We start from the raw sequence: 27,920 nt of genomic DNA, 5'->3' as shown, positions 1-27,920 counted from the left end.
TTTTTGTAATTAAAATCGAGCGATGTCCGCCGAGGCGTTACTGCTGTCCGGGCGATGGAAGACGACTCAGACGATCCATCGTTCGGATTTCAACTTCCCCTCTCTCGTTCCCCGTATGGACTCCGGGCTTGAGAAACTGCGGTTTGTAGCAGCGCATTAGAAAAAAAAAAAGAAAAAAAAAAAAGAAAAACCCCGTACGGGCGCCCGGCTCCGCTCCGCTCCGCCCCGCCCCGCCCCGCTCCGCATCACAGGCGACCCGTCGGCACCGAGATGCCATGCGTGCTCACCTACTGTAGTTCACGCATGTGCACACTGGTTTAAAGGCGCATTACTACCACGGCCAACCAACCACCCAACGTGACCACCCAACTGACCAACCAACCAACCAACCAATCACTCGAGTCATACTGCACATCCCCGACATCGCGGGACGTAATGCAACGCGCTTCACGTTGAATGAAGATGCCCTGATCACAGGAGGCGCATGGCCGAAGAGCAAAACAGGATAAATAAATAAACATCGGAGAGAATATATATATATATATATATATATAAAAGAATGCTAAAATCGATGTAATGAGAACAGACGGAAGCCGTTATGGATCATCGGCAGACTGACAAAGAGTGGAACGGAAACAGCCTATAGGCGAAAGCGTGGTGTAAAAAGATACGTTTTGAGTAAAGGCATTGGAAATACTACTGAAGTGGCCGTTTTCCGTTTCGACACTGTTCCACAATTTAGGGCCTTAAACACGAAACGCTGCTTCACCGTGAGTCTTGGTTGGTGTCCGTGGACCTGACGGCCTTGCCAGGAAGGCAGCATATCTATGGATTATGTAGACAGGTTCAAGTCCATTAGAAGATTAATAAATGGGTCGAAATCTTAACATCTCATCCGGGCGGCGTGGTGGGCTATCTCGTTGCCTACCAACACGGGGATCGCCGGTTCGAATCCCCGTGCTACTTCCGGCTTGCTCGGGCGTCCCTACATACACAATTGGCCATGTCTGCGGGTGGGAAGCCGGAAGTGAGTATGTGTCCTGGCCGCTGCACTAGCGCCTCCTCTGGTCGGTCGGGGCGCCTGTTCGGGGGGGGGGGGGTAACATGATCCTCCCACGCGCTACGTCCCCCTGGTGAAACTCCTCACTGTCAGGTGAAAAGAGGCGGCTGGCGACTCCACATGTATCGGAGGAGGCGTGTGGTAGTCTGCAGCCCTCCCCGGATCAGCAGAGGGGGTGGAGCAGCAACCGGGACAGCTTGGAAGAGTGGGGTAATTGGCCAAGTACAATTGGTTAGAAAAAAAGGGGGGGAATCTTAATCTATTCAAGTGCTAATTGTCAGCCAGTGGGGAGGTAGAATAAGTGATGACAGTTTTTCTATGTACCTGTGGTAGTCACAGTGTTGTGGACCAGTAGTAGCTGGCCTGTTTTGTTTTTTTTGCAATCCTGACAGCAATGCATTACAATACTGTATGGACTACATGTGTCTCTTCAGCATAATAGAGGGGAAAAAACAAAACACACAGAATGAGTGATATATCCAAGTTCAACCCAAATAAAAAACACTGCAGAACAAAGATGTTTACCTTGTGTTATTTATTCATAATAGCCTATATATCTTTTGATAAAATACACTTTGTTTACAAGTGCTGAAAACTATATTACATTCACCTGCATTTTAAATGGAGACTTAAAAACAATCCAAAAACAGAGAAAATGACACGGACAGACAAGAAAATCCACCCTTACGACATATGTGACATTTCAAAATGTTTCCGATTGCCCATGACATTATTTTCTTCCCAGCCAATTCAATGGCCTACACTTCTAAACGACGCACAAAACGGTAATTATGAAAAGTTAATGACTGAAGAGAAGAGGGGCGATGAGCAGGGCTGCCTGAACCCCCTCCCGACCCCCTCCGAGGTGTCAGCTGCCTTTAGGGCTTGTTATACTGTAGACTGGATGGTTTATTTCCCAGTGCAATCCCGTCCCCAGCAGTTTCCAGAGCGGTAAACGTTGCATCATGAAGACAACAAAGACATTCAACCAAATAAGACTTAACCATTTAAGGGGATCAAATCAAATTTGAACATGTTTACAAAATTTGGGAAACCATTGAGACCACTGCTATTCAGCCAAAAAAGATTTTTCGTATAAGTCATCTCCCATTAAAACCAACCAACCACCCTGCAACAAATAAAACTGAGCCTGGAATTCTCCACCCATCTCGATCTAGTGCAGTAAAAACACCTATTCATGTTTTATTTCCCCAAATCCTGACAAGGATCAATGCCCCAGAGTTATTAAACAAGCTTATGACTCGTGGGATACAAATATTGGATAAGACCTCAATGGAAAAACAGACAACGGGCTCTACTGAAAGAAAAGGGCCATACAGAATCAGGTACCTGGGCAATTCGAATTAAAAAAGTAGTTTTTCTACATACAATGGTCTGTCCAGTCCAAACAAAATCGCAGGAAAAGCGGACAGCCGATATATTATCGAAGTAAATACCCTGTTGATTTGAAAAACAATTAGCAAATAGATTTTTAATATTAAAATATATTAAAATATATTACTTTAACTAGTCAGACACCAAAAAACAAGATCTGATTACTTTGCCTTTTTAAGGTGACTTTGGCATGTTACCATGGAAACAACTGCTATTAAAATATAGGCCTAACTTTTGCACCTCAGTTCAATAACTTCAGAATATTAGTGACATTTTGATTTTCCACCAGCATGCACACGCATGAAAACATACTGAGGTATCACTTTACAACACAACCGCCTTATTCCAGTATATTAACTTGTGTATCTGCACAGGCAAAGTATTGAAAGTAAACAATATTACTGCATCAAAAGCTACAGAAACTCTCCCTGGATCGAAGTGTAGTAAGGATGCAACACCACAATGTGCATACCAGTCTCCAAACGTAATTATTTCCACTAACATTATGTTGGTGCTTCCTCATTAAGTACAAAATACGCTGATCTGAAGTATCTTCGAAGTTGAAAACATTTGGTCGTGGGATAATACATTGGAAAAAAGGCCATTTAAAGTGTAGTTTCCGCACCCCTCTCGAGTTGGTATTACATTGTACCTCCAAACAAACTGACGTAACTGAAGCATGTGATGCTGAGTAGTGCTATGATGCAGCTCTTAGCGTTTATCATTTCTACCTGTTCTTCAATCCTCTATCCACAGTATAAATCTTTTGTGTCATAAAACAGCTGGATATGCTCAAGCGTGGTGTGCTACATGAGGAGAATAAGAAATCTAGCCATACAAGTGAGCAGATATTTACAGTGCAAGACATCCAAAAAAACCAAACAAACAAAAAACAAAAAACCCCCCCAAAAAAACAAACAAAAAATTAAAAAAAAAAAAAGCAAAATAAAACTGGAACAATAATCTTCGATTTCTATCTTTACCTTGAGTGATTTTTTTTCCTGTTTTTTTTTTTTACAGTTCTTCACTGCTAATATTTATCTTAACGGACATGAATGGGTGAGAAGATCGACACCACAGCAGACAATATCTACAACCTAGGTTTTCCGAGGGGGTGATGTGGGCTCACGAAGAGCGAGTGACCGAGGACATGACCTTAGCCTGAAATGGATGGAAAAGATCTAAACTTGCTCCTCTCTAAGGGAACACAGATTTTTTTTTTCATAATGGAACATTTTATCCTGTCCATGTTTAATTAAGTGTGAGTGCTGTACATTATTACTACTCTATACCCAGATGGTAATTCAAAACAAGGCGATGTGCAATCCTCAGATATGTTTTTTTTTCTCCTTATAAAGCATTCAAAATTCTTTTTTATATACTATTTTTAAAAGTATAGATTTTCTTTTCTGGTTTTGAAATCTGAGTGTATTCTGTACTAAAAGTACAGTTTTATATAAAAGAGTTGCTTGAAGTTGTGCTTCCCTGCCACTTGTGTAGAAATGCCACATGGGAGGAACTCCACAACCAATGATTATCATCAACGCCCTTTTTTGCCTTTAAACCATAACAGCTTAGGCCCCAAAATAAAAAGTGTCAGTCTAAAACACAACGCAGTCATTATGTTCTACAAAAATAGCAACATTCATTTTCCCCACCTGTTTTTTTTTAGAAACTACACGTATCTTTAAAAAAATATATCACACTAACCCTAGCAAGTGCAAAACATTGCCATATTTTACATTTGTCCAATATCTGAAACTCCACCCATGTGAATCAAACTGATCAACATTACAAAATTGCACAAAGCAAACAAATTTTTCGCAAATTTTGGTGAAAGAATGGTTCATCCAGTGTAAATTATCATCCTTCCTTTAGCAACCTGATGCTGGCTGCTGTATGGCTATTGTGCTTTCCACCTAGGGTGATTTTGTATTGATTCTGAATGACCTGGTTCTGCTTTGTGCAATACATTTAAAACAAACCATGGTTTTATGTTAATTATCATTTTTTACTCTCAATATCATCGTACCACTAAACATGAAACACAAAGTTTTGAGGGACCAATGCAGTCATCATGGCAAAAGGCTCCACAGCCCTTGCACATGATCATAGCCTTCAGACGGCAGTAGCATTTGGATTGGACGTCCTCCATCCCAGAACCCTCCATAAAAGACTGCTCTGGCGATGGCTCTCCCTGGTTACCAGGGTCCAATGAATGACCAGCGGGTATGGTGGTGACAGTCACTGAGAAAGACATCACGCTCCCATGGACACTACCACTGTTATCGGCCTCGGGCAGAGCAGCAGACGAGCCAGTGCCCGCTGCACCGTGGTTCATGGCATGAGGTACAGACATGCTGATGGTGCCACTGTAGCACGAACCCACGGCTTCCTGATTATCCAGCGTTCTCTGGGATTGAAAGGCAGCCGGTCGCTGGTGGCCCAGGTCAATTCCCACATGGGGCGTCACAAGATATGGCTCGGAATTTCCTTGATTGGTATTGCAGAGTTCGAGGTGCTGACGGTGTGGGTGAGGAAAGGGGCCGCTGTCCTTGGCTCTGGTGGTGGCGTCACTGCCATCGAGACCAGTTGTACTGTCCTCGATTCCACAGCTGAAGGGGAGAGGTTCAGTCTTTACCTTCTGGCAGTGCTGAAAACTCACTACTTCGTCAGACTTTGTTACAGGGTACCCCTGCTGCTCCATCTTAACCCTGGGAGCAGGACAGAGGAGTTTCCGGGCTGGTTCCTCTTCCCTAGCTCCCTCCTCACATTCTGTGTTTTCCCTCTTCAGGTTGGACACAGAGGTGTTTGGGATAACAGACTGGTGTAACCTTTTACTGCTCTCCGACCCTCGGCCATAGGTAGACACATTCAGGAGGTAATGTCCAGTCATAGCAGGCCTGAGCATCCTCTTACGGCCCAGGAGACCTACAGAGAACCGGGGTTGATGTTGATGCTCTTCCACATGTCCCAGTTGGTGGGCAGTGTACTGGGAGGGCTGAGGCCCGATGCCCCCATAAGGCTGACTCTGCTGGGCTTTCCTCTGCATCAGAGCTTGAAGGATTTGTTCCTGGGTCTCCTTATCGGGCAGCTCCCTTTGATGTCGTGTGTATTCTGAAGAAACCCCAGCTCGTCCTGCTATGGTGAGCTGGTTGGAAATCTGTTTGTCAGACCTGTGCTCGTCAACACCGCTTGGGGCTGAGTGTGAGAACTTACCCTTGTAAGTAGGGGGCAATCCCGACACCCTGACCTCTGCTTTAGCCAATGGCTTTGGGAGGATCTGGTCTAGGGGAACCTCTTTTCCCTGCAGAAGCTGAGTGACCAGTGGGTTGTTGGCAGGGATACAGGAGCTGGCCCTGGCAGTTAACCCAGAAGAAACAATTTCCTGTCCCTTCACTCCATGTGCAGGTAACAGAGTTGGATGCACTGCTGATGAATCAAAGGTCCTTTGACTGCCATGAGCACCTGCACTGATAGCACCATCTGAGCAGCCTCTTTTTTTGTCATCAGCTCTACTGGTGTTGGAGCCCAGAGGCTGACCAATGTTTAGCTGACCAGAGGAATCCAGTGGGTGGGAGGGAGGCGTGCTGGTCTGGCTGCTGTTGGAGGTGGCTGGTGACCTGGTGGTTGGTAGTAGGGATGTAGGACTGGGAGTGGTGCTGGGGGATGGCCATGTCTGCTCACCGCCACCCCCTGGGCCTGGGCCTGGTACTGCACCCTTAGACACTGACATTACTGCTGCCGCTGCCGCAGCTGCTCGTTGTGCACGAGCAAGCTGAGCTTTGGCTTTGATATCAGCCAGAGTGCGTGCCCCGGTGCGGCCTGGACTGCCAAGAGGTGTGGGGAGGGGTGTCCTGGGTGACACTTGGCTTGGTGACACAGGGACAGGAAGGATTCGCGAAACTGGAATCTGGAAAGTAGGAAGAAAGAGACTTTATAGGCATTTACCTATTTAAGTGAGGTAAAAACATCTGTCATATCAATTAAAACATGTCAGGTCAGCAATGTCTTTTTACCTTGAGTGGTGGGACTTTCTGACTGGCTGCTGGAGTCGGCGTGGATGGGCTAGAGATGGATGATGCAGGAGGCGATACAGAGGAGACTGAAGATAGTGAGGAAACAGAAGACATGCGGGGTCTTTTCTCTGGTGTCACTTCACCTTCAGCTTCGCTAGGAGGCTTCCTTTTCTGTGACTCTGTGGAGCCAGCAAGCACAGGGCTGACAGACACAAACTCTTCTCTCTCCTGAGCAGACTTGCCCACAGGCACTGGCTGGTCTTCAGAACTGGCCTTGGGTGGAGAGCTCTTCCTGACAGGGGAGTTGGGAGGGTCCGTATTCTCCTCCTTCACCTCTTCCTGATGATCCTTCTCAGGCTCACTAACCCCCGTCTCTCCTCTCACCAATCTCTCAACTGCTGGTGCTGCCACTGGAGGAGTTGCCGCCGGAGGAGTTGCCACCGGAGGAGCTGCCACCAGAGGAGCCACTGCCTGAGGAGCCACCGCCAGAGGAGCCACCGCCAGAGGAGCCACTGCCAGAGGAGCCAACACTGGCGGGGCTGGCCCAGACAGTGTAGTTCTGTTCAGTTTTCGATCCTCGGCTTGCTGGGAGCGACGCGTCTTCATAGGCTCCGCGGCAGGGCCCAGTTCTTTCTGAGCGGACTGTGTCTTTGGCTGCTCCTGTGGTAATGATGCTGTTGGCTTCATATCCCTCTTAGTGGCAGCAGACACAGCGGAAGCAGCCTGGCTGCTGTCCTTGGTGCCCTTGGGATCGTTCAGTACAAGAGCTGCAGGTCCTATGTGCTGAGATGGGGGCTGAGGACCGGCAGGCTTCTGATTCAGATCAGCCTCTGTCAGCTCTTTAGATTCTTCATAGCTGAGCCCAGAACTGCATGTAGGGAAGAAAAGGAAGATAGAGGGTGGGAGAGAGATAGACAAAGATAGAAAGAGCCATGCAGGAAAATGGTGTGAAGAGTGGAAATAAACTTTTTGAAATGGCTTCAGTCTGAAATGAGGTTTGATTATCATTATTCATGACTGAAACATAGGCATGTATTACATCTTCATTTTACTATTTTAAGAAATAACAATGATGAAAATATTCTTACAGCATTTTATGTTTTGTTTGGATGCCTTTCTATATCTATGCCTTAAGACCCTTAATTTGAGGCAGTTTTAACTTTGGAAATGATATCCAAATGATTACCTTTGGATGGCTATGACACTCACTAATAACATTTTCTTTAAGTTATTAAATTTATTATGAAGCCATGTAATAACTGATGAAAAACACAAAAAGACGCTACATTGGCAGTAACAGAGAAGCCAATTGATTGTCCACATTTTAAGTTAAGGTTAATCTTAACGATAACTCTCCGTCTTGGGAGAGAGATCCCTCTTCTGTTGCTCTCCCTAAGGTTTCGTCCTATTTTTTCTCCTTGTTAAAGGGTTGTTTTTTTTTAGGGAGTTGTTCCTTATCTGATGTGAGGGTCTAAAGGCAGTATGTTGTGTTGCTGTAAAGCCTCCCAAGGCAAATTTGTCATTTGTGATATTGGGCTATACAAATAAAATTGACTTGACTTGAAACTTAGATGATAGAATCAGTACAGAAAATTTTCAGCATGACTTTAGTGTTATGTTCTCATCTTTTATTCATAATGAAGGACAACTGACTTTTCACCATAGTAGTTTTCAAAGAAGGTCTCCTTCCAGTGCTCCACTTTCTTTTCCTTTTCAATTTCTTGTCGCATTCTGAGTTGCAGCTCAGGTGTGAATTCGCCTGAAAAAAAAGAAAAGAAAAAAAAAAGACATTAGGTGGAACAAAGAGTAGAAAATTTGCTTGTCTTTGCCATGTTGACCCTTTGTGAAGAGTTATATTAAAATAAATTCTGTTAATTTTGTTTGGAGGCAGTGGCACTGACCCTCAGCCAACCTCTCCTTCCACGACTGTGCTGCTGATGTGAAGAACTCGTTGTTCAAGGCGGAACTGGTGACCTTCAGAAGGCCGTCCATACAAGCCTGAGCACAGGAATGAGAGATATTACTACAGTCATCTTCACAACCATCATCATTAGCAACACACTACACAGTAGCCATTATGGAGTAGCAATATCAGATTGACATTCACTCCTCCTGTACTATGTTCAATTAAACATTTACAATCAAAAAATCTAGACAAATAAATCTTTAGCATTTACTGAGAACTCATTGCATCAGTGTGTTAAATGTATCAATGTGTTCTATGCATACGTTTAGATATCCCAGTATTGTTACTGGATACGAAGAAATGCGTGTGACGTGACAAGATGCTGCCACATTCTACTACGCCTAGCTTTTTGGTTTATTAGTTTGTTAATATCCTCTCTGGTGATCAATCTAGTATCACTTTTTCAAGACGGGGCCAATATGTACTTCTGCGCATTTTTATGACAATAATGTGTTTGCCTAAATTAATACAATGTCCTTGTATACTTCATTTTAATCTATAATGAACATCTAACTAAGTCAAATTTCTCATATGTGTAAACTTACGTGGCTATAGTAATAGAAAACTTTTATCTTAAATGGCGATAGACAGGAATGAGGTGAGAGAGGGACAGGTGATGGTACATGATAAAGTTTGCATGCCGGAGTCAAACTTGTAATGATAATCAATAATAAAGTAATGATGAGCAAATTGTGATCCACCAGCATTCCCATTAACACTCTGTATATCGAACAGCAGATTGCGCAAACCAAACGTGAAGCATGTATAATTTCAGACCAACCTGCTGGTCGACTTCAGGCAGAAGCTTAAGCAGCCTCTGTTGGCATTCTGGAGGCAGCACAGAGAAGGTGTGCTTGTTGATGATTGCCCGCAGATTGGTGTTCACCAAAATAGAGTCCGGTGTCTCCACGTCTATCTCACACTTAGTGCGTTTAAGCTGCCCTGGGAAACAGCAGGGTGGAAGGATATGAGCCTTGACAGACCTCCATATATGTCCCTCTATTGTAGTGGTATTCAATTATGTGCCATGGAGGTCCGTTTTCTTTCCAACCAAACGCTGCACTCGCTGATTTCACTGATTAGTCCTCCTTTCTGGCTGTAATTGTGTTAATCAGTAAAATCAGCTGGTGTTGTGTTTGGTTGGAAAGAAAACCTGCATACACATGAACCTTCATGGCACAAAATTGAATACTACTGCTCTATTACTGTCCACTGAGGCAAATTTGTAATTTTTGATAATGGATGGGCTGTACAAATAAATTGACTTAACTTGAAAAAAAAATTGACTACTGTATTGCCAAGCCCAAACTGACTTGGACATGTTCACTTACGTGCGCTAAGACGACTGGACCGCTGGGTTATCTTCCTGGCTCCAGCAGGATGACACAGGTCTGTTTTGGTAGAGGAAGAGGAACTGGAGGAAGAGTTCTGAGGGCTTGCAGGACAGCGATCTGACTGTTTCAGGTCCCACATTGATGCTGCCAATCACAAGTCATTTTGGAGAATGATACAGTGCCTTGCAATTACACATAGCACAGGTGTTTTGTTACTCTGCTGTAATACGTTCACCATAGCCAAAAGGGTAAGTGTGGGGAATAAGAAACACATGTAACAATATAACTTATATTATCCTGCTGACTTGCCACTGATGTCATTTCCTCCAACCTCATAGCAACTTGCATGATTCAACAGGACACTGAATAAAAGAACAGTTGAGGTGGGCAGACTGATTGCTTTGCTGAAGAAAAATGAGTAAGTGAATAGCAAAATACAAACAAAGCAAAAGCTTTTTTATTGGCGGTGGAAGTAACACATTAAAAGGGTAATGTAGATGCAATGCAAATGTTTGCGAATTGAAAATTCAATTCAAACTGTCAAAATGATTTATTTAAAACTGATCTGATTAAAGCTAGTGATTTGATGAAAACTAACCCAGGCCACACCATCTTTTTCAAATATATTGATTTTAAAACGATTTTACGGTTGACAGCACAATAATGGTTTGCTTCCTGACTTTTTATTAAAAAAAATAAAATAAAGAAGAGGAATAGAATAGAATAGAATAGTGTGTTGGCCCTGTGATGGCTTGGCGGCCTGTCCAGGGTGTCTCCCTGCCTGCCGCCCAATGACTGCTGGGATAGGCTCCAGCATCCCCGCGACCCTGAGAGCAGGATAAGTGGTTCGGATAATGGATGGATGGATGATGCTTTTTGCAATTACATAAATTCTTGCTGAACGAAATACCAAGCAACAAAATCAAGCCAGCTGCATCCAAACAGCCAATGCATTGTTATTGTTAAAAATGGATGCAATATCATGTGACAAATACAGTGAAAAAGATGACTGTAAACCAATCTCAAAGGCAAGGCAAGGCAAGGAAAGGCACATTTATTTGTATAGCACATTTTAGAGGCTCAAAAGCTAAACAAAGAAAAAACATAGTGTCAAGACAACGGCACACTTCTATTAGCCGACTGTGCAGCAACTACAAAAGCTGGGTGCATTCTTCTAATTTCTCTGAAAGTCTCTCAACCTAACGGCGTTCACATACCAGTCTTTGCGGTAATGTTGTCAGCCACTGTCTTCAGAAGCAGTCGAGGGCTGGAGGTGGCAGGCATCCCCCCCTGTCTCCGCTGGTTTCTTTGCTGCTGCTGCTTCAAAGCCTACAGAACAAGCAGAAATTTAAAAAAAGGGAACAAAGGGGACAACAATAAGAAACAATCAAAACAAAACGCCCGCGTGACCGGGTGAATGTGTGTAAGTCCACACCCCCTTGCCTGTTACTACTCCCTCAGGGCATCGCTGTAAATAAGAGCCTGTTTTCAGTCTACTTGCCTGGTTAAATAACCGTTGAAAAAATGGTGTTGCAATGAAATGTGTGTTGCATAACTTAGTCACAAATTGACACCCTGTTGTAAATCTTTCAACTATAGTCTGATCACCTCAAAAACAGAAAATCAATGGAGAAGGAGGCAAATTTTTCTCTTCAGAAATGAATAACAAATGCACAAAAAATAAATGTATGAGAAATGAGGGAACATTTTTACAACAGTTCTCTACGATACTTGACATTTTAGCCAACTCTACAACTTACTAGGGTTTCCTTAGCCTAACAAATACATAAATGTGCTCTTACAAGGCTGAAAACTTCACACCAGCACAGATGGGATGAATCAGTCTATCCAATCCAATTACATGCAACACAAAAGGTTTTAGGCAGCCAACAGGAAAATGTTGAAGGGCTGGATTATGAGAACATTAATAAAATCAGCAACAGGCATTTTCCCCCTCCGACACCTCATTGTTTTGAAATAACCACCAACAAGTAAACTGTTAAAAGTAAGGGGGAGGGAAGTGGATGTGAAAAAGTGTAATGCATGCCTATTGAACATTAAGCAAGGATGAATTTGAAAAACAAAATTCAAAACATGAATTTAAGTATTAAATGAATCAATAGATAAAAGCTGTCAGAAACGCAAGTGAAGAATTAAATAAGTCCAGGTTATTATACTGTAACAAGTCTGCAACAGTGGGAGTACACGGCAATATCTTTTTACAATCTTGGATACAAGAGAGAGTAATTTTTAAGCCAAAGACTCACTTTGGAGGTCTTTTACATGAACGCTGCACCTTGCATAATTCTGTGCTTGACTTATGAGAGTGAGACAGATTGATTGATAGATAGACAAATAGATAGACAGATAGATAGATAGATAGATAGATGGTTAGATCAATCGACAAGAAAGTAAGAGAGAGAGAAATGTGTGTGTTTGCACATGTGAGATGGGGGATTACTCAGAAGTGTTTGAGCAAACAGGAGGGTGAAGTTAGGCATTTGATGGAATTTCCATAAACAATGCACATGCTATATTAAATAGGTTATTAACACACTGCAAAATAAGAGCACATTTTAGTTTAAAAAAAAAAGTAGAGCAGTACCTGTTTCAGAGCTTTTTTGCTGTGTTTCTGGGAGGGAGAGATGAGCTTGCTGGTGGGGACAGACGGCGACGAGCATCGAGGCTGCGGAGACGAGGGCTGCGACTGCAGCTTGGAGGGAACTGTGAGATACAAAAGCACAAGGCGCTGGTTTCAAAATAGCACTCCTGAGGGGAGGAAGACAGACTTCAAGCAAACAACACTATTGTTAAGATGATGAAAGCGAACACCACCAACACACACAAAGGGGCATATTACATTTCAGTTTTTAACTATGAGATTAGTGAAAAAGCCTGAGAAAGTCGACAGAGAGATAACTCAGAACCAAGTCTTTGCCTACTTCCTCATCTCTGGAACCCTGTAGGGCATCTTTTCCACATACCGTAGTTGTGCAACTTGTCTCTCTTCTGTGCTCGATTCATTAGCATTTGACCTCTTGGTTCTCTGCATTGATTCATTAAAAGAAAAAAACCAAGAGGACTTGGGAGTCAAACTTCCACTCTACGCTCAGCAACAATAACTTGTTTGCCAGTTTTCTTAGTTGTTCATAATGAGGAAGTGGTCATGAGTCCCACTGAGAAAACAGTTTCCTGTTTTAACAGTCACTCATAATGTGCAAAGAGCATATCAGAAGCCATGATGAGAGCGTTGCCCTGGGGAAAACAAACTGATTGATACTTGACCAAAAGATCATTTCATTCCTTTAGTTCACGGCCATATTTGTGTTTCGAGATAGAAGCAGTAGATTTACTGATTAGATCTGTGATGTCATCATCACACAGGGTGCCCAACTGGCAATGAATTGGAGACTTTGTAGATGATGAATTTTGCTCAGGCTTTCTGCATTATAATTTACTTACTAGTAGCGTTGAAAATTATGCCCACCAGAATGAATCCCTGGAAACAAAGGAGGTTGTGATTTTTTTAATTTTTTGTGGCTATGAGGGCTACAGTGTATGTTCTGGATGGCTATTAATGACCTATTTACAGTAATGTTGGGGCAAGAACTGATTAATGCGCCCTTTTCTCTCAACGAATGCTGTTGAAGTGCCCTCAATGGTAGCCTGTAGTTGTAGAGTCCCAGATATGTAGGCGTTCACATGTGAAGTTGGGTGTTACTGAAAACAAAGGGAAGTGTGAACCGTTAGCCTACCCTGTTGAATAAAGATTGTAAATGCAAGCATAACTCTTCTGGGGATGAGAAAAAGATAGGTAAATGTCATATTTTAGTCATACTTATCTCTAAATACTTTGCAATGTGGACTGCTACTGGATTGGGCTTATACTGAGAAAAGCCATGGAAATGAGTATGAGTGCATTTCCCTCATTTTGAATATCTTACATTGAATAGTAAACACAACAAGGAAGAGAATGAAGTAACAACACATTAAAACTGGGTTTACTTAGGTGCAACCCTGACTGGACGAGCAGGAAAATTGATGGATGGATGAATAGGAGGATGTTTTGATTTAGATGCAAACACTTGTCTACTCATTGCCTGGCCTGTGATACAGCACTTCATATCGTCATCCCAACATCTGAGTGCATATACTGGGAATTTTTGACAAGTTTAGCCACAAAATCTGGCTCACTGCTCTTTCCAGTATTTAACAACCTTAGTGGGTGCACATCACTGGACTTATCCGTTTAGGTCTTTGTACCACTGTGTCATTCACCCCCCCCCCCCTTTTCTCCCCAATTGTACTTGGCCAATTACCTTATTTTTCCGATCTGTCCTGGTCGCTGCTCCACCCCCTCTGCTGATCGGGGGGGGGGGGGGGCTGCAGACTACCATATGCCTCCTCCGATACATGTGGAGTCGCCAGCCACTTCTTTTCACCTGACAGTGAGGAGTTTGGCCAGGGGGACGTAGCGCTTGGGAGGATCACACTATTCCCTCCAGTAACCCCCCCAGGACTGACCAGAGGAGGTGCTAGCGCAGCGACCAGGACACATACCTACATCCAGCTTCCCACCCACAGACACAGCCAGTTGTGTCTGTAGGGAACCGTCGATCCCTGTGTTGGTAGGCAATGGAATAGACCGCTACGCTACCCAGATGCCCCGTCTTCACTTAAAAAATGCCCCGACCCCTATGTGATTGGAGCTTGTGCTTTTTTCGCCTCTGAAATTTTTTTTTTGGAAAAGTGAGGTAGGCTCATTTGAGTTTAAGTACTTGGGGTCAACTGTCCAAAGTCACGGGGAGTGCAGAAGAGAGGTGGAGAAGAGAGTGCAGGCAGCGTGGAGTGGGTGGAGAAGAATGTCAGGAGTGATTTGCGACAGAAGGATACCAGCAAGAGTTAAAGGGAAGGTTTATAAGATGGTTGTGAGACCAGCTATGTTATATAGTTTGGAGACAGTGGCACTGACAAAAAGACAGGAGGCGGCGCTGGAGGTGGCAGAGTTGAAGACGCTAAGATATTCATTGGGAGTGACAAAGAAGGACAGGATTAAGAACGAGTACATTAGAGGGACAGCTCAGGTTGGACAGTTCGGAGACAAAGCAAGAGAGGCAACATTGAGATGGCTTGGACATGTGTGGAGGAGAGATGCTGGGTATGTTGGGAGGATGCTGAATATGGAGCTGCCAGGGAAGAGGAAAAGAGGAAGGCCAAAGAGGAGGTTTATGGATGGGGTGAGGGAGGACATGCAGGTGGCTGGTGTGACAGATTAAGATGCAGAGGACAGGAAGAAATGGAAACAGATGATCCGCTGTGGTGACCCTAACGGGAGCAGCCGAAAGTAGTAGTAATAGAGCTAGGCTCATTTGACAGCAATAGTAATTCTGCAGAAGTAATTTTGTTGATTCGCAAAAGTAATATCGCAGCAAAATATACTCCGGTCAACATTTTAATGTATTATAAGAAATATTACTCAAGCTGATGATAAACGTATCAAGTCACTTAACATTTTATCACCCTCTTTTACAATTCACATTCATTTTTAGATCGCTGTTTTTAATTTCACATTCATTTTCATCACCACTCCATTTGTGAGGAAATTCAGCCCTTATAGGGCTTCCCTTAAATGTTCAAGGTTAATTTTGTAGCTAAATGATAACTGATGAAAGATAGAAATTGGTGATGAATAATAAAAACAGCTATGTTTTCATCAGATCACCAGCTTTAATCAAAGCATTTTTAAATAAATCATTTTGACAATTTTAGTTGAATATTCAATTCACAAACATTTACACTGTATCTACATTAACCATTTCATTTGTTACTTCCACCACTAATCAACAAGCTTTTGCTTCTTTTTTTTTTTTGGATTTTTCCCACTTTTTCTCCGAATTGTACTTGGCCAATTACCCTACTCTTCCGAGCCGTCCCGGTTGCTGCTCCACCCCCTCTACCAATCCGGGGAGGGCTGCAGACTACCACATGCTTCCTCTGATACATGTGAAGTCGCCAGCCACTTCTTTTCACCTGACAGTGAAGAGTTTTGGCAGGGAGACGTAGCGCGTGGGAGGATCACGCTATTCCCCCCACTTCCCCCTTGAACAGGTGCCCCGATTGACCAGAGGAGGCGCTAGTGCAGTGACCAGGACACGTATCCACATCTGGATTCCCACCCGCAGACATGGCCAATTGTGTCTGTAGGGACACCCCACCAAGCTGGAGGTAACACGGGGATTCGAACCACCGATCCCCATGTTGGTAGGTAACGAAATAGACCGCTACTCCACCCAGGTGCCGTCAACTGTTCTTTTAATCAGTGTCATGTTGAATAATGCAAGTTGCTATGAGGTTGGAGGACATAACATTAATGTCAAGTCAGCAAGATAATACAAGTTATAGTTAAATGTGTTTATTCCCCACACTTACCCTTTTGGCTATGGTGAACGTATTACAACAGAGTAACAAAACACCTGTGCTAGCCGTCAGTTTGTGTGCATGCTCTCCACTTTCAGCTAAGAGTTTTCAGTCTTGTCGTGTGCACCCAGCTTTAGCTGGATACAACACTATTTCTTTTTCTAGTGACTGTTAGCTGGACACAGTACCTCGTCGTCTCCACCTCCCCCTCCTGCCCTCTTGAGAGAGACTTTCTGTGCTTCGGGAATCTGAGAGATTGTCACTGCTCTCTTCCGAACCCTCTTCAGACAGCTCCTTCACCACATCCGAGATGTCCTTCTAGAAAAGAAAATCAAATAAAAGGGGGGGGGGGGACAAGTATATGCTTTAGATGCATAGACAATGAGGAAATACCCTACTGAGCTCAATAATTTGCCTCCAGAATATTTGTCTAAGCCTGGTGCAATGTTGGCTATGTCCACTTACACATATTTCTGTGACACACTGTAAAATGTAAATTTGTGTGGGTAGCAATGGCCTAAAGGTAAGAGAAAAGGGCTTGTGACCGGAAGGTTGCGAAAAAGTCTAGGAGGGGAATGACACAATTGAAGAGCCCTTGAGCAAGACACCCAACTCCCAATGGCTCCAATGAAGCTGTTCAGTGGTCTACAGTTTGAGACTGTGGTTGTACTAGACAGCTCCCAAGTGTGAATATGTGTAACTAGTTAAATGCTGAAAAAGAAACCAACCCTTGGTAACGAAATGTTAAATGAAGAAAAAAAAATTAATTGAATTGTAATGAATTGATAACGCTGTAATGCTGACAGGGGTAACCACATACTGGGTACATCACAAGCTCACATATACCCTGCTGGGCCCATGTAGCTACTACATGTCAAACTACATGTGGGAAACTAATGTTTATGAACCATCTTTAAAGTTCCCATATGTTGGTTTAGGTACATTTACCATCTAAGACCTTGTAAGCAGAACGGTGCAAGATGTTTCTATTGTCCGCCATACCTTTAATGTGTATTTGTGTATGTGTGTTTAATGTGTATTCAGTAAATTGGGAGAAGGATGCTGAATATGGAGGTGCCAGGGAAGAGGAAAAGAGAAAGGCCAAAGAGGAGGTTTATGGATGCGGTGAGGGAGGATATGCAGGTGGCTGGCGTGACAGAGGAAGATGCAGAGGACAGGAAGAGATGGAAACGGATGATCTGCTGTGGCGACCCCTAACGGGAGCAGCCGAAAGTAGTAGTAGATATACCTTTAATGTGTAGACTCCCATTCTGCCTGGGACTTTGTAAAAGATCCCCTCTTCACCACGAGAGTTAGTGTGCAGCATTGCATTCAGACATGCCAGAGGTGAGGTCCCACTAGATCACAGGAGAGAAACACAAATTACATTGTTTTGCCCCCCCTAAAAAAACAAAAAAACAAAAAACAAAACAAGAAAACCTGGAGGATATTGTGAGGAGTGTATAGCCTGTTCTGATATCTGCAGGGTGGGGGGCTACCATGCAGTCAAGGGAAATCCGTGACTTCAGCTCAAATTTCTATCGGTGTCATCGGGAGGCACTTTTACTTTATGGTAAAGGATCAGTTGCATAAACTTGGTTTGATATTAATCTAAGCTGGTCTTAAATCCTCTAATTACACCGGACCACAAGACTGTTGCATAAAAACCAAGACCTGCATAAAGTCAAGAAAAGTTTATTTCCAGATGTAAAAGTTAGGTTAAGTCTTTCCCAAGGCAAGCTTGGGTTAAAGCCATTATTACGGTAATAATGGTGAAGGTAAGAATCTAAGTTTGTTAATTTGCTGAATGCCAGGAACACACTTGACAGCAATTTAACAAATGTAAAAGCACATTTTGTGAAATATATATAGATATAGACAGACAGACAGACAGACAGACAGACAGACAGACAGACAGACAGACAGACAGATAGATAGATAGATAGATAGATAGATAGATAGATAGATAGATAGATAGATAGATAGATAGATAGATAGATAGATAGATAGACAGATAGACAGATAGATAGATAGACAGATAGACAGATAGACAGATAGATATATGCAAGACAATTTGTTCCACTAAAAACTACACTCTGAGTAATTTATTTTTATGCAACAGGTGGAAGCAGATGTCTTTAAAATATCGGAAAAAGGTGACTATAGGTCTAAGTCATAGTCTGTTTTTATGCAACTGAACCAAGGACATGTTATTGTTAATAACATGCAAAAGGTAAAAATCAAATAATAGGGCATCATGGTGAGTTTGTTAAGAAGGGGGAGTGGGGCCAGCTTTTTCTTACCTTCTGGATGTCAACAGTGATAATGAAACAAAAAGAAATGAAATAATTAGAAATTGAATTACATCATAACCACTACCTGAACGAGTAAAATGAAAGTACATGATATGAGCATCCATAAGAGGAGGAAGGATGTATAGCTCTCTCATGGTGCTGTGACTCCTGTGAGAAGGATATTTACTGTGACAGAGCTACTGACTGAGGACAGCGAGAGAATTCTTTACCTGATTTCTTTCAGCCTTTCTCTTTGGATCACCTGCAAGATCTCTTTATGGCTCATAGGCGTGTTTGGGTATTTCTCTAAAACCTGAAATGTCACAATAAAATAATGTCAAATTACATGTTGCAAAGTATACTAAAGACCATAAGTGGACCACAAAGTTCAAATGATGGTATGTACTGAGATAAAATCTTAGGTGCCTAAAAGCTCTGTGGGTACGGAGTGTGTGGCTGATAGTCATCCAAACACAATAGATTTCTCTAAATGAAAGGGACTTTAATGGGAAATGGTATGTTGATTCTGGTCTACCACTGGTCATCTGGGCCCTGCAGCCCTAGAGTGGTGGCTTATTCAACACGTGCTCGTTATGACTAACAGCTGGTTATTGAGAAGGCTTTTTGCATCTCGGGAACCGCTTTACATTAATGTTTAAATTTAGGTAGGCGCCTTTAGTCTTAACAGAAGGGTACTCGTCCTGTCAGTCATTGATAACACAAAAATTAAATAAATAAACGCCGCATGACGGGTTACTCAAAAAACTGGTTTGCTGACACATTAGCAGCAGCCATATTTGGACGTAACCAAGGGAGGCAGTCAACATCAGTGACGTTACAGAAACAGGAAACCTCCGCCGTGGTTAACTTTTTGGTTATTTTTTGTCAACACCTTGCTATGTTTTGCGATCAATACAAGACTCGATCAACCCACTCCAAAAAAGTCCTGAAATTAGCGTTAGTCGACAATGTACAGTTGTTGGGTGAACAACCCTGCCTGTGTAATGTTATGTACCGAAGGTAAGACCACGTTTTAAAGACAACAACGAAGGCACCAAAGGGCCCGCTGCGTGAAATAATTTAAGACGGATAACGTCAGAGACATCGACGGTTGCTATGGTCGTTAGCTTGCTACGCTACATAGCTACCGGGCTAGCCATTCGATACCGCATTCTGGTGGCAACTATCTACGTTAGCGCTAGCTATCACCTCACCTACAGGCTGGCTTATGTTTGACATTAGCTTGGTTAGCTAGAACGAGCACAGCTAACGCTGAAAGTCCGACGTTTACACGAACACGGCGCACATCGGTGCATTTTGCTGGTTAGTTACTTGGAACTTGTTGAACTGGAGCTAGCGCAGCTAGGCGGCTAGCACAGCTGAGAGACGACGCGTTCACCCCACGGTTACTTCGGCCGACTTCGATTCGTGACAGACGTGTCATGTGCACCGTCTAGACACAACACACACACCCACACACGCACACACACACACACTATAGGTTTGGCGATGTGTTTTGGGTGCACACAACTCGGACACACTTGATTTCAAAACACTCACACATGACGAGCTAAGACTAGCTAATGACACGGGACCTCCCCGGTGTCTGACCGTCGGCGGAGGCCCGGCGCCGTGTGCGCAGCGTCTCGTCCGCACCAGCGGGTCATGAACTCATAAACACAGTTGTACGAGGAAAAACAACCACAACAAACGGCGCCCGAAAAGCGCCCTTAATACCGTTTTGGCGGCTTCTGCCCACGTCCTCCCCTTCTTTTTCTTCTGCCTTTCCTTCATCGTTGCCGTGCACCGCGGGGTAGTGTTAAATTGCTCTGGGGTTTCAGTTGAAATGTTGCGTTAGTTGCCGCGCAAGAGCCCCTCCGTCTGCCATGTTGGACTTACAGTAAGGAGTGTCATGTGACCCCCAAGAGGAGACGTCATCTTACTGTATGGCTGTCACGTCGGAGTTAACCGGAGTGCTTATCATATGTAAGCGCTTTTGTATGCCATCCTGCAGTTAAGGATCACATGTTACGAAAGCGCACGTTACATCTTGGGGAGATACAGAAAGCAAAAGAAGAGTCATGTCATTCTGTTTATTCCGATGTGTGAGCAGATGAATCTTGCACAATCTCAACGGTACGAAATATAAGGCAGCTAATCAAGAGAGCGATGCGGCACTACTCCTCACACTGTGGCTCACAAGTAAATCTGCAACAACGAGGGGTGGAAGCAGCAAATCATTCATAGTGAATTTGTCCTGAAAATTGTAGCGTATGAATGAAACACGGTCTATAAAAAACAAAAACGAAAAAAAAAAACGGTCTACCCCCCACACCCCCACTGCTCCCTCCCTCCTCCTCTAACGCTGCACCCATGTGTTGGGTGTACTTCTCTTTTTTTGGGGTTGATTTTCAGATCTCTGCATATCGTTCCTCCAATCTTAAAAAACCCAGCGGTCGTAAATTGTCGCTGCCTCAACAAAAAATTATACAAGTTCATTTTCAGAGACTAGCACATAGTTGGTTTCGTGATAGTTGAGACCATCTGACTGTTGGATTTTTTTTATGATTTTTTTTTTTGGAATTGCTGTAGCTGGAGCCCACAATGAGCCAAGGGACACTAACTTTTATGCAATATTTGGCAAAACAAAGTGGGCAAATGGGAAAGGGTAGCGTTCAAGAGCTCTTCTGGTTACAGTACTCAACTGACTTGCAAGTGTCTGCAAATGAATAAAGGATGAGACTTTTATCTCTCCAGCTGTACCAAATACATGCTTACAGAATTGAATCGCCTACTTCAAAAATGAATTGAAATCAAAGCAAAATCAAGTGGTGATGATAATCATCATCTTTCCCCACCACTGTTTGAGGCCCTTATGCCAGTTTTGAGCCATGTGAGCCACTTTAAACTGAGACCAGCACTAAGCATTCACACATCTTGAGGGCTGGTGTGAATGGCACCTCCCAGTGGCTGACAGGCGGATGAGGATGGTCTCTGTCTCGCAGGTTGAGCGAGGCACTGTGATCCTGACGTCAGAGAGCTGGAGGATGAGGATGATGAGATGTGTGATGTTTGTGGTGCCTGATACCTGTTGCAAAAGTAAAGACAGATTCATAAATGATTTGGTTACACAGTGCTGAAGAGTTGGAGTACGAGCCTAAAACTATTTTTCGGCAGGTAGACCTGATCGAACATATGGGTGCCATGAGGATTACGCTGCCAAAAAAAAAGAAAAAATTGCCCAAAATTAGGTCTGAACAATTTACCTTAATAAAACATTCAACAATCTTCACATTTGTATTGAAACAGTAACCTCAGAGCCTTGGTTGCAGATTGAACAGGGCACATCGCAAGGCAAATTGCTGAAATGACACTCGATTCAAGGAAATCATACAAAAGTTCATCTGCTTTGTACAGATTAATTTATCTCATCTCGTGTTTTGCTTTTCACTTGAATTGGACGAAACAATGTTGTTGTTTTTTTGACTCAGTACCAGACTGAATGATTTGATTAGATGGACATTGGCTTTTACAGCAGTCGGTCTTGCCATGTACTCTTATGCCCCTCAGACTGAGTTACTAGATGTAAAGCGGGACACACGTTCCCTCACCAGGATCGAGACTTCCTGACTCGTGACGCGGGGGTCTTCTCCCTAAGTTGAACATCTACCAGAAGATCCCTCATTGACCTCGGAGTGAACGCCCTCTCCAAGTGAGCTCCGTTAAGGTTCAAGGTGAACATCGTTGGTGGAGTCATATCCAACTCCAGTAGCATAATATTCTCAGCCTGTGAGGATGGAGGAGATTAAAGGTTGAGGGACCTCGGTTTTAAAAGCTGTGAGTGATAAAATCTGTTAACCATCAAATCCAGGAAAAATATTTTTTTCTAAATTTCCTTTTCTGAAAGAAAAAATATTGATGCTAACATTTTGCACAGTTTTCATCGTTTATGTTTCCTGTTGGACATTATATATTTATAGAAGATCATTTCAAGTCTTAAATTATGAATGCAACATTATTTTCCACTAAATGACTGGGCGATCCCAGAAAAAGAAGCATTTTTATAAACTAGATCCCAAAAATTCAATATAAAGAGATTACACAGATTGCATGCATATAACAAAATTAAACATGATAATAAAGCTGTCAAATATTTACCTTGCATGTACATTAAAAACTAGTATTCAAACCTTAAAATGTAAAACATGTTACTTTCTTAGTGAATAGCCAAGCACCAACCTGGTATCGGGATGGCGCCCCTGCCGCTGAGGCTACAGCCATCTGTGCATATTGGCTGATTGGTCTTTTGTATCCAACCACCGAGGTAGGCCTTCTCTTGACCTGCGTGGTTGATCTGGCATAAAGACACAATAAAGGACAGGCTGTAAATCTGTTTCCCATTCTCTGATGTGGTTCGGTGGTTCAGACCTCTCCTCTAGCACTGCATGTGACCCATTTCCAATCAGAGCCATATCCCCTGTAATCTCAACTACTCATCACAACTGCCTGCCACACAAACACCCCTGACAATTTTAATATCTGAACTGCAACGCTAAAGCACAATAAAGATGTTTGATGTAATAACTTCAACATCTCTGAACGTTTGAATTTGAATTGTTTGAATGTGGACTCGGGGAAGCATGTGGATGTTTTAAGCTTTTGCAATACATGGGGCTTAAAGTAAATGCATTTTATTGCACACAAGTTCAATGGATTATTGCAGTTTTCACAGTTTACAGCAGATAAGAGTGGTGGAAACTAAAACAACTGTAATATCGAACAGCAATACTTATAACATTTAATATTGCTGTGATATAAAATCAGGAGACACCCTTCTGATTCCCAGCCCTAAGATTGTATATTTATATTATGTTGCACAATACATTACTGAAACAAGCCATGAATTGTCTACAGCATTTATTGTCACAGACCGGGAGTTCAGAAACACCCACAATATAACAGATATGACTTGTTCCAAGGTGTAACCATATAAAGGGTAATTTTGTTGTTCATTAAGTACTGAATTATAAAATTTTCATTTTACTTTTTAAGGAGTGAGACGATAACAATACTCATTATTACATATTCTCTAATTGGGATTATTTTTAATGATATACATTTTAGGATAGTTTAAAGGGTGGGTCCATTTATTTGTGTGTGTTTGAGGTTTTTGCATCATTCTGTGGCTTCCCAGTAGTGTTCCCTATATATTCAAATCCCAAAATTCAAATTTTGGTCAAAGTACGTATGTTTTAGTGTCAAAATGCTATTTTCCTAAATTCTTCTAAAAACGTTTTCCCATGTGACCTGATGTAGGTTTCTGCACTTTCGTCACTCAGTGAACTGTGTGCGTGTGTGTGTGGGGGGGGGCATCAGTGCTAACCTGCGTCACTGCTTCTTGCTAGCAGCTGAGTGGGCGTTTCCATTTGAAGCCCGGGAAAGAACACAGAAAGTGTCGCCCTTTAAATTATTCTCATTTTGCAGGGGTCTGCCTGAAACCCCTGCAATGCCCGCTGGGGGTTTCTGAACCCCACTGCCAAAGACACTCTTGGTGTCTTTGGCAGTGGGGTGTTGGTGCACATATTGTAGTATCATTACTTCAACATCTGTGAGATAAGACCACCGACCTCTCAGATGGTATGATAGGTCGAAACCTCCACTGGTCCTCCTCACTGTCAAAGTACAGTCTGTTCATAATCTTGTTCTTTTCCTCGGGTGGTATGAAATTCTCAATCAGGAGATATCTGCAACACAAAGCAAATGTATGCATCCCTTTGCTCAATGCATGCCAAACATGGCAAGACTCATCACAATGTGGTTGATCGTTATTCTATTATTATTATTATTGTGGGCATTTCAACACTAAACTCTTTTTATATATATATATATATATATATATTGGCCCCTGTGAGACTGGGCAACTTGAATACTGGATATTTTATTCTGATGCTGATATTTATATTTATTGTAACTCAAGTGCTGCTGATTGTTAAAGGTTTTTTTTTTTTTTTTTTAGGGAGTTGTTCCTTATCCGATTCGAGGGTCTAAGGACAGGATGTTGTGTTGCTGTAAAGCCCCTTGAGGTAAATTTTTTTTGGACCGGGAGGAATAACATTGCATTTTTGTGTATGCAAGTACACATAAATGACAAATAAAGGAATCTTGAATTATACATTTTGTCAGCTGGAATGTGACCACCACAACAGCACTTAGACATTTGGGTTTTATGTTTTTTTTCTCTCTCTGTGGAATCCAAAACAGAGAAAACGGACAAGTCCACAAATCTCCAATGATGGGTGACACCCAGACATATTCACAACGACACAGATGACAAACCGCCCTCACGCTGAATGTCAAGTATGGTGTCGGGACTTGTGAGCACGACAGAGACAGCAATGGCACAAACAATGATTAACGGGACACTCCATTACGTTAACCTCCAGCATCTGTGTTCACCTGTACTTAAGTTCTCTGGTGAGCTCATTCTGTGTCTCTTCAAGCTCCTGTCTGACTGCGACATGCTCGTCAATGACGTCTCCAATTTCTACCTTCACCAGCTGTAGTTTGGTGTATAGCTGTGTAAAAGGGAGAACAGTCTGTTAATGTGTTGGGTTATCATTGAATAACCACATTACCGTTTGACAACAACCGTTTCATATAGGCATAACAGAGATAAACAGATTAACTTCCTGATCTAAGCAGACTGTAATATGCACAGTAATATAATGTGCACTGGTGCCTGTTATTTTGTCTGTAAATTGAAAGCGCTCTCTTGAGAGGCACAAATCAGATTACCTGGGAGATTATATATATATATATATATATATATATATATATATATATATATATATATATATATATATATATAGGTATTGCTGCTGTGATATATTGGGGTGGGGTCAATGATTAGCTCATACTGGTGAGTCATCTTACCCTTTTAAACTTCTTGGTCTTGAGTTCCACCTCCTGCTGTAATGAGGAGAATGTCTCTCTCATTTCTACCGTTTCCTCATCCTGCAACAGCATTTGCTGCTGGATTTCTCTCTCTCGTCTTATCTACGAAGCAAAGAGAGGACTCCCTTAAGGTTAAACACAAACAGTGCTGCCCTGGGAGGCTTGTGTCAATGTTGAAAACAACCCTTTGCCTCACGTTTCACGGTAACATATACAACATATGTTATATCAGTGTTCATTTTGCTGTTGACAACACATAAATAGGTTTTTTTCCAGCCTAAAGAAGGATGTGTTGATATTAACATGTGCACGACTGCAGATGCACAGCTAGTTAATAATACAAGAGCATGGGAACCATTACAACGATTGATCTCAAGACATTGCTTCAATCGATTTTGAGAGTCAAGATGTTATCTCCAGCTTCACATTGCTGAAAAATACATAAAAGTTTGCTCAGCTGTGGCTTCACTTACCTGCTCTGCAATCTCTTGCCGCTTAAGCTCCAGCATTTTTTGTTGTTCATTTGTGTGGTCAATTATGTTTTTCCCCCCGACCAACAGTTTGCTTTCCATAGCCTGAGAACAAAGACATGATGTCATGAATTATTCATGTGGAATTCTTTTCTGTTTTTGAATCCTGTTATCAGATACGTGTACTGTACCTTATATTTCTCGATGATCTTCCCAATGGCCTCTTGCTCTTTTTGCATATCTTCCATGCTTTTTTCATCTAGTTGCTTCAACTCCTCAGCATTTTCTTGGTCGGCAAAGGCATTGGTCACAACCCGGGCAATGTCATTGTCCTCTTCCACATACTGGTCCACATCCCGCTCCTCCTCAAGAGCCTTCCACATCTCCTTGTCCTTCTCTATGAGGATCTCCTCCTCCATACCAGCCATACTTTTACTCAGTCTTTTGCTGTGCCTTCTCCTCCTCCTCTTCTCCTTTGCCAGCATCCCTCGCTCATCTAGCTGTGCTTTCAAACGGGCAATTTCTTCCTGGAACTCCCTCAGCAGGGCGTCTTTAGGATCCTCATTAATCCGAGGCTTGTTCCTTATGTTCTTGGCCCTGCTGGCATACCTCAGCGTTGTTAGGGATTCGTCGTGGTGCCTCTGTGATGGACCTACAGTGGCTATCATGACCGTCTTTGCGTTACCTCCCAGTGAATCCTGGAGCAAACGGGTCAGTTTCGAGTCTCTGTATGGGACATGGCTACTTTTGCCATCCACCAAGGCTGAGATGACGTTCCCCAGTGCTGAAAGTGACAGGTTGATTTTGGCAGCTTCCTTCAGTCGCTCTCCTTTGGCACCAGTCTTGCTCTGGCGCTCGCTGCCAGCCAGGTCAACCATGTTCAGCTTCCCAACACGGATGTGATCCTCACCATCTGGCCCTACCTCGCTGCACTCCACTGTTATGACAAAGATGGCATGAGAACGCGAGCTGCGTTCATTCATATTGGTGAACCCTACAGACCTGGACTGGTTGCCAATGTGCATCACATGTCCAATCTCCGTGACATCTTTGGTGACCACCGACGACAAGCCTTTCACATACACGCCACAGTCAGGGTTTTCCTTGAGTTCCAGTTTCTTGTTGTTGTCTTTGCACAGCAGATCCCTGATCTCCTCTTGGTAGATTTCCAGATAGGACGCCCTCACCAGATACTTCTGATTCTGACTTCGGGATATCTGCGTGAAGATGTGCTGAAACGAATTCGGGATAACTCCTCTGTTCTCCGGGTCGTTTGAGACGCCCTGCATCGTGTACGTTTTACCTGTCCCGGTCTGCCCATAGGCAAATATGGTCCCGTTGAAGCCTTGCAACACGGACACCACAAGCGGTCTCACCGTGTCATCGTAAATGTCGCTTTGTTTGGATTTCCAGTCGTAGACGGCGTCGAAGGTGAAGGTTTTCATGGGCTCATCAGGTGGCGCCTTCGGGTTGCGAATAATGATCTGTCCCAGTTTAACGTTCACCTCCAGTATGCCTGCCCCCTCCGCGATCTCCTCTCTCCTGCTGAACGGCCGACAGCGCACCACCACCCTCACCGCCTCACAATGCTTTGTTTTGGACATACTGTTCAAATAAATGCGCCTACCGGTCTCCAGAACCTTCAGCACACACCGACCTAGGAGCGGAGGAAGAGTCCGCGGCGTTCCGCAAGCTTGCGCGTCTCCCTTATCGGTGCAGGTGCGCCGGCGTTAATTCGCGTTTAGCGTTTGGTGGATTTTAAAGAGGAAGAAAAAAAATATAATATATATATAGGAAGAAAACGACCGCACGTTCAGGTACGCCTCATCTTTTCGTCGCCAAAGGCCGATTCGATCCGCTAGGGTCGTCCCGATGAGCGTCGTATTTCCTCCACCCTCGACATCCTCTAGAAGCCGAGCGATGATGATACATGGCCTGAAAACGATGCTGTTGAAATGCGCCTCCGGTCGGAGAAAACAGCGCACATCCAGCCCTGCCCAGCCCAGCCCAC

At 43.2% G+C, this 27,920-nt stretch overlaps 2 protein-coding genes across 2 annotated transcripts; both read right to left on the bottom strand.

The window, feature by feature from the left end:
* Nucleotides 1–1,589: 1,589 nt before the first annotated feature.
* Nucleotides 1,590–20,493, bottom strand: asxl2 (ASXL transcriptional regulator 2). The gene is made up of 12 exons (XM_056295828.1): nucleotides 20,223–20,493; nucleotides 18,716–18,798; nucleotides 17,441–17,549; nucleotides 16,380–16,509; nucleotides 12,380–12,498; nucleotides 10,992–11,103; nucleotides 9,772–9,918; nucleotides 9,222–9,382; nucleotides 8,376–8,472; nucleotides 8,128–8,233; nucleotides 6,475–7,342; nucleotides 1,590–6,368 (listed from the first exon to the last, which is right to left on the bottom strand). The coding sequence occupies exons 1-12, from the start codon at nucleotides 20,277–20,279 to the stop codon at nucleotides 4,479–4,481; spliced, it is 3,879 nt and encodes a 1,292-aa protein (XP_056151803.1). The 5' UTR covers nucleotides 20,280–20,493; the 3' UTR covers nucleotides 1,590–4,478.
* A 394-nt stretch (nucleotides 20,494–20,887) lies between these two features.
* LOC130126350 (kinesin-like protein KIF3B) lies at nucleotides 20,888–27,513 on the bottom strand. The gene is made up of 8 exons (XM_056295829.1): nucleotides 26,101–27,513; nucleotides 25,913–26,014; nucleotides 25,419–25,541; nucleotides 24,942–25,060; nucleotides 24,106–24,229; nucleotides 22,725–22,826; nucleotides 22,097–22,272; nucleotides 20,888–21,573 (listed from the first exon to the last, which is right to left on the bottom strand). The coding sequence occupies exons 1-8, from the start codon at nucleotides 27,511–27,513 to the stop codon at nucleotides 21,414–21,416; spliced, it is 2,319 nt and encodes a 772-aa protein (XP_056151804.1). The 3' UTR covers nucleotides 20,888–21,413.
* Nucleotides 27,514–27,920: the final 407 nt, after the last annotated feature.

Source organism: Lampris incognitus, chromosome 16 (genome assembly GCF_029633865.1).
Source record: "Lampris incognitus isolate fLamInc1 chromosome 16, fLamInc1.hap2, whole genome shotgun sequence".
NCBI classification, from domain to species: Eukaryota; Metazoa; Chordata; class Actinopteri; order Lampriformes; family Lampridae; genus Lampris; species Lampris incognitus.
This window is presented reverse-complemented; position numbering and strand designations above follow the sequence as displayed.

Excerpts from the sequence above, each read along its gene's own strand:
- asxl2 (XM_056295828.1), bottom strand. The coding sequence starts at position 20,279 with ATGAAGGAAAGGCAGAAGAAAAAGAAGGGGAGGACGTGGGCAGAAGCC. Across the intron at positions 17,550-18,715 it reads GAAAGGCTGAAAGAAATCAG|TGGGACCTCACCTCTGGCAT; the intron begins GTAAAGAATTCT and ends CCTGTGATCTAG. Across the intron at positions 6,369-6,474 it reads AGAAAGTCCCACCACTCAAG|ATTCCAGTTTCGCGAATCCT; the intron begins GTAAAAAGACAT and ends CCTACTTTCCAG.
- LOC130126350 (XM_056295829.1), bottom strand. The coding sequence starts at position 27,513 with ATGTCCAAAACAAAGCATTGTGAGGCGGTGAGGGTGGTGGTGCGCTGT. Across the intron at positions 22,273-22,724 it reads GGGCGCCATCCCGATACCAG|GCTGAGAATATTATGCTACT; the intron begins GTTGGTGCTTGG and ends CCATCCTCACAG. Across the intron at positions 21,574-22,096 it reads GTCAGGAAGTCTCGATCCTG|GTATCAGGCACCACAAACAT; the intron begins GTGAGGGAACGT and ends CTTTTGCAACAG.